Source organism: Phymastichus coffea, unplaced genomic scaffold (assembly GCF_024137745.1).
Source record: "Phymastichus coffea isolate CEN01 unplaced genomic scaffold, Cenicafe_Pcof_1.1 PCOF00014, whole genome shotgun sequence".
NCBI lineage: Eukaryota > Metazoa > Arthropoda > Insecta > Hymenoptera > Eulophidae > Phymastichus > Phymastichus coffea.
The window spans coordinates 5737964-5752038 of record NW_026706825.1 but is presented as its reverse complement, the minus strand read 5'-3'; the positions used below and the strand labels follow the sequence as shown (position 1 = coordinate 5752038).

At 35.3% G+C, this 14075-nt stretch overlaps 1 protein-coding gene across 3 annotated transcripts; it reads left to right on the top strand.

Annotated features, from left to right (window-relative positions):
* The first annotated feature begins 7377 nt into the window (after positions 1-7377).
* Positions 7378-13166, top strand: LOC131674284 (adenosine receptor A2b). Of its 3 annotated transcripts, none has more exons than XM_058952892.1 (6): positions 7378-7506; positions 7718-7978; positions 11084-11589; positions 11678-11889; positions 11971-12362; positions 12582-13166. In XM_058952892.1, the coding sequence occupies exons 2-6, from the start codon at positions 7878-7880 to the stop codon at positions 12976-12978; spliced, it is 1608 nt and encodes a 535-aa protein (XP_058808875.1). In that variant the 5' UTR covers positions 7378-7506; positions 7718-7877; the 3' UTR covers positions 12979-13166. The 3 variants fall into 3 exon arrangements, with proteins under 3 accessions (XP_058808875.1, XP_058808861.1, XP_058808867.1); XM_058952878.1 differs by having other exon boundaries at positions 11962-12362; XM_058952884.1 differs by lacking the exon at positions 7378-7506 and having other exon boundaries at positions 7690-7978; positions 11962-12362.
* The last annotated feature ends 909 nt before the right edge of the window (positions 13167-14075 follow it).

The window sequence follows — 14075 nt, the reverse complement described above, 5'->3', positions numbered from 1 at the left end:
AACAAATCAAGTGCTGTCTCGGTCGTGCCGTTTTTATCCGAAATAACAAGGGCTCGATGAGAAAGGAATCGCCAGTATTGGAAATGAGGCGGGTTGGATCTTTCTTGGACCAAAAGTTGTGGTTGTCGAGCTTGATTGGCAATTGGATCGAGTGGCAACGGGCCACTACGCCGCCAGGCAGGCTATAGGTGCGGCGCAAGTCCACTGCCGCTACGACACGCAGTCTGCTACGCAACGCGGCCTCGCGAGTACTTGAGCTTCCGGACTGGGCGCCTTGCTTCGCATCGTAGTGCTTCGGGACTGTATGAGTGCAGTCACGCCTTCGAAAACCGTCACGAACCATTCACGCGAACTTCTCCACTTCAATCAACGGCTACAGTTGTCATCCGACGTGAGATAGTTTTAGTTTAGTGTCAGTTTGTGCACCTGTAGGCGCTTGCGACAAGCGGCACTTATCGCCGCAAGTCGGGAAATTCGATCGAGTTCGCCATTAGTGACAACTTTAATTAGTTGAGGTAAACATAGGCAAGCCTATTTTCAATGAAACAGCGATTAGTTTCAAGCAGTGATTCCAGCACCTGTTACACTCCTTGCGCTCTAGCCTGCGCTGCCCTATACTTTTTAGTCAATAATTCAACCTTATTACAAATCATGCTAACCAGTCGTTCGTTGTGTTAATACAATAAACAATTAAGGACGAGTAGAGATTGGACAGTAGAGTTGTGAAAACAGGTCAGGGTATCAGAATGGAAAGCAATGAGTGATCTTTTAACAAAGACTAACAGTCGATCGAACTGTTGGTGGAGTCGTCGACGAGCGCTTCTGCCGGTGGTTATTGATCTACACGGAGTGGCTCCGCTCTGAGACCGCTGCGAATACCCTCGATAAGTTAATTGGCGCATAACTGCTTCGTTATAGTAGCTAGAATGAGTGACAACTATTTGCGACTGTTCCGCCGAGACTGAAGAAGGCGCATTCTGCGGCGTATGGGAATGCGATTTATTACGCGAGCTTTCCTCGGCAGGAAGTTTCGCCCAATCTTACACTAAGAGAAATATTATAATAAAATTTTCTACAATTATAGTAAAATTTACTATAAAATATAGTAAAACTGGGGCATCCTAGAGTATATAGTAAAATTTAATATATTTGCGACAATTATTCCTAAGCCGATAATAATTTTTATTGAATATATATTAAAAATTATTATAATCAGTAATAGAAATTACTATGGTTTTAGTAAAAAGTTTAATTATAAAAATAAGAAAATACTGAAACAATATTCACAATGGGTTTTAATAATTTTTACATAAATAATAGTACATGTTGTTACAATTATAGTAAATATTATAAAGGTTTAAATAAGTTTTATATGCAACACAGTAATTTTCGAAACGATCGGTAACATCATTGTGCTGTATAGGCTATACGTTACTATGCTATATACACGTGCGTATGTGAGAATAGGTCAGTTTTTCATGTCATGACATGCAAGTCCCTGTAAGTGTCAGCTTGATCGCAGTTTCGTCGGTGAAGTTCCACTAATAAAAATTGAGCGTAAGTATAAAAATTAATAAAATTACAGTGTCTCAGTTGAGTTATAATTGAAACTGATGGTGTTGATGGCTTTATTACTATTCCAAATTAATCATTATTTAGACCCGCATGAAGTATTCTAATCTTTTCATCTTGATCGTATCATTAAAGTATCCTTTTATTACATTCTGCAGTAGTGTACTGATTTTTAATAAATCTAGTAATAATGGAAAATGAAAACAACGGCGAGGTAAAATGTAAAAAGTTGCAACGAAAATTTATGTATATCTGTCTATACTAATATAGGTTATGTTTTTCAGCTGGAAATTGAAGCTATTGAACAGCATGAAAATTTTGATAACAATAACCAACCACCACTAAATGTGCAAAACGAGGAGAGGGAGGAAATAATTGTCCCAGAGACAGTACATACATTTGATTTAAATGCTGAAGACATATTTACTGAATCTTTATTTTTTTTTAAGGCTTGCTTAAATACTTTTAAAAAAATAGCGATGGAAAAGCTATTTTAAAGCAGCGCATGATGTGCACCGAAAAACAAATTCTTCTAAAAAGAACTACAAGATCAAAGCTCACCAGATTAGTTCTTGCCAGAGAAAAGGATAGATTGCTGAGAGATATTAGTGAAATTGATTATTTACATAAATTTGTGTAAGTAAATATATATAGAATCTTAAATGAATTTTCTTTTTAAGCAATAAAACATACACACGCGCGCGCGCACACACATACACACACACGAACGTACACACATATATATTATAACACTCGAAAAATACAAAATAATATAAACTTATTAAATTGATTATTCATTCAAGAATTACAAAGGATCGTTTTGAAACATTGGGTAATGAAATTGTATCGATCTTCAAGAGTGAAAATAAAGCAACTTATTTCCAAGCATTTGTATGTGAAAAGGGAAAAACTGTGGTGGCCAATGGGAAATTGTGGAACCACTACAATTATCTAAAAAAATGTTTGCGAAATGACCAATTGTTGAACGATAAATTGACTAGGCGACCTACAAATATTTTGACGGACGATGAACTTAAAAATGGTAATAATTTACGTTTATCTATTTATATTATATAATAAAAGTTACTTTATAAATTTAATAATATTTATAAGTATATTATTTTATTGTATATAGGTAACGATGATCTCAAGTGGCTTCTTAATCATTTAGAACCTTGGGAAGAAGTAGTTGAAAGATGGAAATCATCTTATGAAGTTCGAAGATATTATCTTTCTAATCCTGAGTTGACTGTTTACTCGTACATGAGTAAATTCCCGTGTTTAAAAACGTAATCAGGAAGAGAACTGGTAATTTATAAACACAAATTTTTTTCAAATTAAATTGTAATTACAAATATGATGTATTATGTTTTAAAAATATTCTTTTTTCTAGTTTTCAATTGATTTCAACTTATTACATCCAAATAATCACTTTATTGAAAAAGAGCAATGGGAAAAAGTCAGAAATTTTTTACTGGCAACTATTGAACAAGAAACGAATATCCGAAATGACGATGAACTTGTTCTGATAAGTTTATTGTCTTCTGGTTAATTGAATTTAGGTGGAATAATTTAATTTTGGTTTTTCCTTGTGCCTTAATTTTGATTTTGATATTTTTATTAGCTAATAGATGGTAAAAAAATTAGTTATTCTTTAAAAAAATAATAGACATATTTTTAATTGCAGATATATAATATAGAAATTATAAAAGTTTAAACTGAATTGTAAAAATTATTAATCTAGTTGTGATTACTAAGTTATTTATTAATTTGATTTTTTTATAATTTGAGGAATAAAACTCGCTACTCAATTACAGAAGCAATAAATTTTTGAATAATATTTAACGACATATTTTGTAAATTTGATTGGCTTATTTACAGATCAACTAGATTTTTTATTATTTTATTTATTGTACCATATAATAAAGCCAAAAAGAAGCGGCAAAAGGAAGCGATCAGAAAATATAGAAACTCTTAAACTATCTTTGTAAGAACGTAGAGAATCGTTCATTTTAAGACTCGAGGTAATTATATTAGCTATGTATGGGCTTCTAAATATTTATTTTACTAAATCTACATGGCTTTTTTTAAACATCCTTATTAAAATTTTATACTCAATATAAAATGCTAACTTATTAACAGGGAAAGAATGAAATTGAGCCGACACTACAATCTATGAGAGAGAGCTGGTATATTCAAGATCACAATACGTCCCAGCCCTTCATTGTTTTCGTTGGACCTGCTGTAAATATCGAAAAGTACTACGTTGTAGTCAACGAAAAATTATTTGATAGTGCTACCGTATTAGATGCCATAGAGTTGGCTTTTAATATATTTTTTAGCTTAAACTGTCAGTATCCAAAAAAGACTGAAACCATGTGGTGTTTTTTACAAAAAGTGTTGTTATCTATTGATCTTCCAAGCGACAGTATAACGATTGATAGTTCTGCTCTGATAGGTCATATTCATAATTTATAAATCGAATAATAGTTATAAGTAAAAATAGTTATAAAATAGTTATAGATAAACATGGAATTAATCGATTGTAATATTTGTAGTGATTTTTTTACAAACTATAAATTATTACTATGTCACATAGTAAAATATCACAATGATAGTAATTTTCGATACTTTTTCCAAAATTGTAATAGAATATATTCTTCTTTTTCATCGTTTCGAAAACACGTAACCCAAAATCATAATGAACTTTTCACGGATACTAAAAAAAATATTGAATATAATCCTATCGACAATCAAACCGAAAATAATGTTCAAACTATTACGGACTATAATACAAAATGTCAAAATTTGAAAGGAATGCTATCTAATGACAGTAATAGTGATTCAGATGATACAATTATGTACGATTCATCCAATGAAATCAATTCGGATGAAGAATGTACCATTTCATCAAACTACCAACTTTACAAAAATATCGTTTTAAATTTCTGTGCGAAAATTTCAAATTTAAAAATTCCACGAAAATATATAAACGAAATTATTGAAGACACCGACATTCTTTTATCAAACATTTTAAGTATTTTGAAACGCGAAATTAATACTAATAAGTCAGAAAACTTAGATGATATTATAAATAACTGTTCCAAATGCTTAGAATTTGTTAATACAGAAGTATAAACGTTTTACTACGTTCAAAAAAATGAAAACGTACGTTGAACCTATCAGCTACCACATTGGCGAATGAACCGAATATCGACAGCGTAATTCACAACTTACATTAACTCACGTTCCTGTAAACGCTCAGTTTATTCCGTTAAGATGCGTTCTAACAAATTTCTTTGAATTGCCAAACATGTATTTTGTCACCATGACTTACATACGTAAGTTAATGTTGAATGATAAAATAATCACAAATATTGTCCAGGGTACGTATTAGAAAGAACGATTTTGGACATTTGAAAATAAAGTACGGTTACCATTAATAATGTTTTTCGATGACTACGAAAACAATCATCCGTTAGGTTCACATAAGGGTTTATCTAAAACCGGTGCTGTTTATGTAAATATACCTGTTCTTCCACCGCAGTACCAAGCCAGAATTGAAAATATTTTTCTGTTTATTTTATTCAATTTCCTTGATAGACAAGTTATCAAAAATTCAATTATATTTACTAGAGCCATTGAAGAATTAAATTTTCTTATTCGAGAAGGGATTGACGTCGAATTACCATGTGGGGCCAAACACATCTACTTTGAATTAATTTTATTTACTGGCGATAATCTCGGGCTGCACAGTGTACTCGGTTTAGTCGAAAGTTTCAATTCGAATATCTTTTGTCATCACTGCTTAGTTTCAAAATCTCAAATGAAGAACATTTTCCTTGAAAAACAGTGTACTTTACGGACAGTTAATAATTACGAAATTCTCTTAGCATACAAAGATCACAAAATTAGTGGCATCAACGAAAGATGCGTTTTACATGATTTAGACAATTTTCATATGTCGAAAAATATATGTGTTGATGTCATGCACAACATTTTGGAAGGTATTTGTCGGTATGATATAGCATCTTTATTGAACTATTATGTATTTGAAAAAAAGTTATTTTCGCTACAAATTTTAAATGCGAGAATTCGAGGATTTGACTATGGGATAGGTTGCAATATAAATAAACCGCCAGAATTGGATGAAAAAGCGTTAAAAAAAGGATGTATAGTTATGTCGTCTTCTGAAATGTTTCGTTTGGTCGTTAATATAAATCTTATTATTGGCTTTTTAATACCAAATAAGTGCTAACATTGGCAAATGTATCTGCTTTTAAGATCTATTATCCTTATAGTTTCGAGTGCAAAAATTCACCCCACAACTTACCAACAATTAGAAATTATATTTTATGAACATCTTGATTTATTAACCACTTACTTTCCTGACAACTTCAAACCGAAACATCACTTTTTAATTCACTATCCCCATTTTATGCAGTTGTTTGGCCCTTTGTGGAAATTATGTGTCCTTCGTTTTGAAAGCAAAAACCAAGAAGGAAAGCATATTTCCCACAATACAACTAGTCGCGTGAATATCAACAAAACAATTGCAATTAAACACCAATTATACCTTAATTACAGATTTATATAAAAAAATAAAAATCAATCTATTATTCAATCCTCAAAACACAAAACTACATTTATAGAAGCCTTGCCGAATTACCGAGATTATCATAATTTGATTAAAAATGTATCAACAATCGCATGTCTTAAAAATCTTCAATTCTATGATAAAACTATATGTAAAAATTGTATTCTTGTAAAATTTTCTTCTGGTGGAGCTGTATTTAAAATTGTTCACATTATTTTATTTATTGATTCCAAGCATATTTTAATCGTTAAAGAATTAACCGATGTTTATTATGATGAGTTTTTGGATGCGTTCAAAATTTATAATTTGAATGCTTATAAATGGGATAAGGTAGAAGAAGACGATTTACACGATACTATTATAACTAATAAAGCATTATTCGCAGATGGTTATAACTATATTTCAAAAAACTGGATATAATTAAAATAAAATTCTTTTCGAACATATAAAATTGTATGTTGTATCTGTTCTCATTCTATGTCTACTTCCTCCATAGAAACAATATTATTTAAAAAAAATTGAATTAGAATTTTAACATTAACATTTGCACACAGTAAAAAAATTGTAAAATATAATTATTTAAGAAAATATCTACTTTGATGCTACAAACTAAGGCTAAGAGATGTCGTTTCAATTCACACAAGCGGCGGAACATATCTTCTATTACTATATAAAGAAAATCCTATTTATAGTTAGACATGTAAATATGCGAGCGATAAAATAGTTAGATTAGGTTAGGTGCAATTGCGAATCTTAATATAATTAAGATGTATGTACCCACTAAATTGATACATGATATTAATATTAACTGTAATAACAACATTAACATCTACATCAACACAAATAATCGTTCCAAAATTTTTTTCCAACTTCTTTAGACATAATAAAATTTATTATTTTTTGCTAATCGTGTAGCTGAAATTTATTAAATATTTAAGTAAAATTTGCTATGTATATTGTAAACTTTATTGGACTGGATATTAAATGTATTTCCTGTTCGCAGTATTATTTACTATAAGTTTAGTCAAATTTGCTATGTAACATAGTAAAAATTACTACTTTCAAATTTTACTATGTAACATAACAATTTTTGCTACAGTCTGAGTATGTCCCACTTTTACTATGTTTTATAATAAATTCCACTACAATTGTAGTAAATTTTATAATAACATTTTTTTCAGTGTAAGAGCGGCAGAGCAGCAAACGAAGAAACGTGAGGAATACTTAGCCAAAGAGATTTGCTCTGCAATTTTCTCGACGGACTTCGACTCGCATCTTTATTGTCGATACTTTGAGCCAACTGAAGGGCTTCGGGCGAGTAGGCAATACGAACCAATGTACGTTTATCTTTCGAAATGCTTTTGACAGGTTGATCGAAGCTCGCGAACGTACATGCATTACACCGACCATAGCTATTAGGTTCTAACAGGCTGATAAAAATCCGACAGGTCTGACAAACGCATATTACGCGAACCTATTCGATGTGATGATCATTTTTACTCTGTGACCATTATCGGCTATGCGCGATGACACTAGCAACTGTTACAGAACTGTACGTGATGTCACCGCAAATCGGCGATTTATTTATACGATGATGCCAGTTCTGTGACTAATGTGACGAATCACACTTCCTGCATTTCTCTGCAATCGTTGATGAACAGCCAACAGACTACCGACTGTCGGCGTAATTCTTATGGGACTGACATAAATGGCACAGCGATTGTACACGTCATGGCGATGGAAACGAAAGTATCGAGCAGACGAAGCTTTTAGACAAAGGCTTGAACTGGCGGAGGATTCGCCTGGAAAGTAAGGAAGTCAACTGGCGTGTACAGCTCGCGTTGGCCTGCAGTAGTTAAGTGGGCTTTTAGCGACCGCACCTCACCTCCTACATGCTTTTTCTCATAGCTCGAAACCTGTCATCTGACTAGCAGGCACACATTAAAGATCGTCCTAATAAGGGCCCGATGGCAATTGGATCGGCCAAACACTGTATCGGCGGCCAACGTTTTCAATGATCATTTGCAATAATATCTTATCCATTTCATCTGTATTATATCTTATCCACGGTGGCTTTTGCATGCCATTCGAAGTAGTCCGTAAATTGTACCGAACCCAAAACCATTTTTATCTTTGGACAAGTGACTGTCTACAATCAACTTTGCTTTGGCATATTCCTCGATTACGACGTCTACGTGGTCTTTCAACTAAGCTCAGCCGTTCCTTTGCCTATATTGGGTACCGTAGCTAAACTATGTTGCGACACATCTCGTAGTGCAAAATAGTAACAAGCCAACGCGCACTTTAATACAAGCAGCATTGGGCAAAGTACTTGATTAATCATTTGCAGATGGACATGTGTCATCCCTGACCAAAAACAATATTTTTTGAATAAGCACATATATTTTTTGATTTCTTCAAATTGTTTTTATTTGATTATTGTTGCTAAATAATTTGTGGTTTGCGTTGGCAATTACTCATACGCACACTTCTTCGATTATTACATCAATATCTTACATAAAACCACTACTTTGCACTATGCTACCCGTTAGATCCTAATCAAACTTTTATATTATCTGTCTGTTTTTGATACGAAGAAACCATGCTGTTCAGGCTGATTTAAATTCTTTTGAAAAATTATTTCTCAATGTTTTGTAAAACTTTCACGACTAGAGTAAATTTTATAATATTACAATACTATTATTTAATAATATGCATTATATGTAACAGTCAACGATGAAAAAAATTGCAAATGTTGAGAAATGATGATTAGCCGAAAGAAAATAATTTCAGTCATAATTAATAATTATTATCATGAACCAAGTGATCAATATCAACGATTTATTTGTTTTAGTTATAGTTTACAGTAGAAATAAGTAACATTAAAAAAAAAAACATCTTTTATTAATTTTTTATTGTTTTTTCTTTTTTTTTCAAATAAAAAAGACATGAAGTTAACTTTTAATGAAATCTAAATATTTTCTGTTATAGATGAACTAAATATATAGTTTATAATTACTACATAAATCATAAAAAATGGTTATTAAAATAAATTGATAAAAAAATATTAAGTTTTGAAAATTATTGTTTATTTTAATAAGGATTGATCTTATAATTTTTGTATTCAACAATGAATGCAATGCATGTTGCATTTTTACAATGTAACATGTATTGAATTCTAAAAATTTAAATAGTTACAACTACAATGTTTCGATAGCGAAAAATTCTATATAAAGAAATATTTTTCGTGTATAAATTCATCAAGCGCTTTCAAGTAACTAAGAATAATCTTTCTTTTAAATAAATAAAAATAATAATGCATATCACTGCACGAAAATTGCGTGAAAGTTTTGTGTAAAATATGTTAAAAATATGTAAAAGTTTTGTGCAAATGGTGTTTCAAAATTTGTACACTGCCTATACTGATTTCATAGAAATTTTAAGCAAAATCGTTAATGGTATCATTACTTGAAGAATGCTACTAGCGTTTGGAACTCTGCAGAGATACTATTCGTATCAGGAGGCATTAACGTCGGTTCCCTGTATAGTCCAATCAATAGAGAAAATTGCAGAGAAAATTTCAAATATGGAAAAACTCGACAGAAATATGTCAAATATATTGTAAATAGATACTCTATATATCACGTAACTTGAGATTTTCATCATTTTTTTTAAGAGGTCAAAGTTTGTAATAACATGCTTTTGAAGTCTGTAAGCCACGGTGTGCATTTTAGGTAAAAAACGTTTAGATATAAATTATAGAGAAATTCAACAGCTACATTTTAAGCTTAGCACGATAATTTTCATTCATTAGTTATTACGAAAATGGCCATTGTTAAAATATCAAATATTTATTACAAAATTAGTATTTTTAAAAGATAAGAAAGAAAAAAGTACAGCACATTAAATATCGAATGCCACTATATGTACTTCTTTATTTTTATTTTTATAACTACGATTTATATAAAAAAATCTAATTCGGCTTCTATTAATCGAAAATAAAATTTTTTTTAAATATCCGTCGAGAATCCAGCTATCAAAATTGTTAAGTGTAAAGAATCTGCAATGTATAGGGAAGCCACAAATGCATTTATTTATAACAAAAAAGCGTTGTTTTTTTAAGCAGAAAACAAAGAATTGAAACAAAATTTTTTCATTCACCACTAGTGAATTATCAAAATTGACGTTTTGACAAAGACATTGAACTGTTTTGCAATTCAATCCCCTCGGCCAAAAAAAAGTTAGGGCTCCGTACTTTAGTCACCTCTTAGTTAACTAATTGAAATATCTAAGCAACTAATAAATATATTCAATCGCACGAGGGCTCATTTTTTACAGAATTGTAAGAGCTTTCTCTTAACAGTAAAAAAATTAAAAAATATTAATATTGCAAGTTAAATATATATTTAATATAAATATTTAAAAAATTAATAAATATTAATATGCAATAAAAAATGGCCATTTTTAACAGTTATTGGTACTTTTTGCAATAACTAATGAATGAAAATTATCGTGCAATAACTTGAAATTTATCTTTTTAATTTCTCTATAATTTATATCTAAATGTTTTTTATTTAAAATACAAATCATGGCCTACAGAATTTACAAATATGTTTTTGCAAACTTTAACCTCTTAAAAAAAACTGATACAAAATCTCATGTTAAATGATATATAGGGTATCTATTATAATACTTCTGACATATTTCCGTCGAGTTTTTTCATATTTGAATTTTCGTCAAAAATTTCCGTTTTTTATCACTATTGATTAAATTAATAACGATAAGAAGTAAGCTATGGCACAGGCTGGCCAAGGTGGCAGTTTCGTAGTCGCTTGAACGCTGGCATGGGCCGCCGACGTATCTTTCAGGGCGAGCCATTGAGCCTAGGAAACTGATCGCGAGCGTTGTTTGCAGGAGTTGCGGAGCAGAGCGCGGTTGCGCGCGGGAATGGCGAGGTGCCACGGTGAGCAGCTGCCAGCCGAGACGAACGGAGAAGCAATGCGGCAAAAAGATGGGCCCGACGCGGCAGGTTGAGATTGAAGGCGGAGGCGCGCTGGCGGGCGAGCTGCAACTGGGCTACGCGGCCTGCGAGGCGCTCGTGGCGGCGTGCGCGATTCTGGGCAACGGCCTAGTGATCCTGGTGTTCGCCAGGGAACGCAGGCTGCGTCGGCGCACTAACTATTACATCGTCTCACTAGCCTGCGCCGATCTGCTGGTCGGCCTTTTTGCTATCCCGTTTGCCGTGCTGGCGAGCGTCGGTCTGCCGCGCGACCTGAACGCCTGCCTCTTCACTGTGTCCGTGCTTGTGGTGCTTTGTACCATCAGCATCTTCTGCCTGGTAGCAGTCTCCATCGATCGCTACTGGGCCATACTATACCCGATGGGCTACTCGCGTAGTGTGCGTACCAGAACAGCCATCGGTCAGTCCCTCGCCCCAAGCCATTGGCTAGGCGTCGCCAATACAAGTGCTGCTCATACATCATATACTCTTTTCCCTCTCTATCGCAGGTATGATATGCACCTGTTGGCTGGCTGGCACGCTAGTCGGCTTCCTACCGCTGCTTGGTTGGAACGCCGGGCGCAAGTCTGACGGCCAGTGCGTCTTCGTCGAAGTTATGGACTACGACTACCTGGTATTCCTGTACTTGGCGACCATAGTGTTACCGGCGCTGCTGATCGGTGCCTTCTACGTCAACATCTATCGCGTGGTTCTCAAACAGGTATGGTGCCGAACGCGTTGACTTTGTTGCGTCAACCGCTGGCTCATTGCACTCGTCACTCACTAACCGCAGCTACGCCAGATGGTTACGTTGGAGCCAGGCTACGGGCGCGGTCAACCCGATGGTCACGGCACGATGCTGCGGCTGCTGGGAGCGGCGCAGAAGCGCGAGCTCAAGGCCACACAAAATCTATCACGCATCGTTCTCTTCTTCATCGTCTGCTGGTTCCCCCTCTACACCATCAACTGCGTCGAAGCGTTCTGCCCGCGGTGCCAGGTCAGCCAGGTGCTGCTCAACTTCTGCATCATCCTGTCACACCTTAACTCCGCTGGCAATCCTCTGCTCTACGCCTACCACCTTAAGGACTTCAGGGCCGCCCTCAAAAGCTTTGTGCAGGGTTTGCTGTTCTCGGTGACGCTGACCGCTAGCGCCGCCGTCTGTCGCCCAAGATACTTGGTCGCCGGCGCCCCGAGGTATATATAACCTTGAGCATCCGTCGCCGTTACACCGTTGACTGCGCCAATGGCTGTTGCCAGTTGCACCTGCTTCCTCGAACCAGCCAGCATGCAGTTGAGCTCGCAACGCCTAGCGAACCTTGCTGCTTGCTCCTTACAAACGACAGAGCAACGAGCTTAGCGTAGCAGTCTACGAGCACTGTCGTTAGCTAACAGAGCTATTGTTTGACGTTACAGTGGCAGCAACAGAAGGCCTGGCGGTCTTTCGGTAATCGTCGCTGCTATGAATGGCAACGACAGCATCGATGAGGTCGATGACAAAAAGATGAACATCAGGACGCTGGGATTGAGCTCGCCGCTACTGGTAGTCGACTGTGCAAGCCGCCGCGGTGCAGTCGCCAGCAGTGGCAGTTCGAGTGGTAATAATCTGAGTGCCGCTCGCGCAGGCCTAGTGTCGGGGCTGGGTTCGAAGAAGTCCGAGGTCGCCGCTCACGACGTCACACCGGGTAACCTGCCTTTGACGCTCGAGCTAGAGACCTGCGAGTTCCAAGTCGCATTACAACTTCATGATCAAAACGAGCGCAACAGGCCAAGCGTTTCACGTCAGCACTCGACCCTCATTGCCGACGAGTGAAGCTATGGTCAAATTCTAGCTCAATAATGGAACTTTTCACCTTGAATTAGGCGTTTATTGTTGTAAACCGTTCGTTTTGCATTGTGGCCAGGAAATAGTACATAATGTACCAAGAGAGCACAGTGCACGGTTTTCCTACTACAATTTCGTGCTGCATGTAAAATTTTTTTATGCACCCCTATAGAGGAGAGACGCTCCGCCCCTAGCAGGCTACACAGAACCGCATCGACTGTCTAAAAGTAAAGTGCATCATGTGTGCACGCACTTTACTTTTAAAATTGCTTCGCTCGGTCAGCAACATCACACAATTCGTCTATTGCCCATTGCTCTCCTTTGGTACATATCGTACTAGCTATGCGTTCATTTGCAAACATTAATTGCAATATACCACGAATATATTAATAGACGAAATTGCAACCACTATCACAGCTTAGCTTCTAAACATACTATCGTTTCTCTCCCCGCATCTCTCACCTCCCCTATTTTATAGTGGCTTTGTATTGTGACCAAGGTGTTCTCATTCTGACATTGAACGTGCTGCTTATCAATAGCTTGTTGACTCCGCTTTTATGGAAGAAAATAGCAATGAGCAACCACAACCATAAGGTGCTAATGATGAATCCTCAGATAACACGAGATTATTGAATTTATAGTTAGTTTATTTATTTACAACTTATATGTTACATTTGGTTTTCATTTCTTATATTACAATTGTGTCTCGTATCCAGTTTGTGTAATTGATAATGTGTGTGTGTGTTTTGTGTATATGAATACGTATGTAGGTGTGTCTGCAACTCTTGCGTTCCCGTCTTCTGCTTCTGTCTGTTCAGCTCTTCTTCCTATTTTTCTGTTGATTAATCTTCTCTTCCTCTCTCTCTCTCCAAGATTTGCCTTTTCCGCTCTTCTGTTTTTCTCTTTCTTGCATATTTTCTCTTCAACTTTTTCCTTTGTTACTTTCTTTTGCTTTTTCACCTTTGCTTTTCCTTTGCTTTTGCTCTCATTCTTGCTAGTCATTTCATCTATCTTTCTCCTTATTAGGGCCTTGACACCTTTTTCTTAATTCCTATTGCTCCCTCTGCTTTTCCTTTCCTCAACCT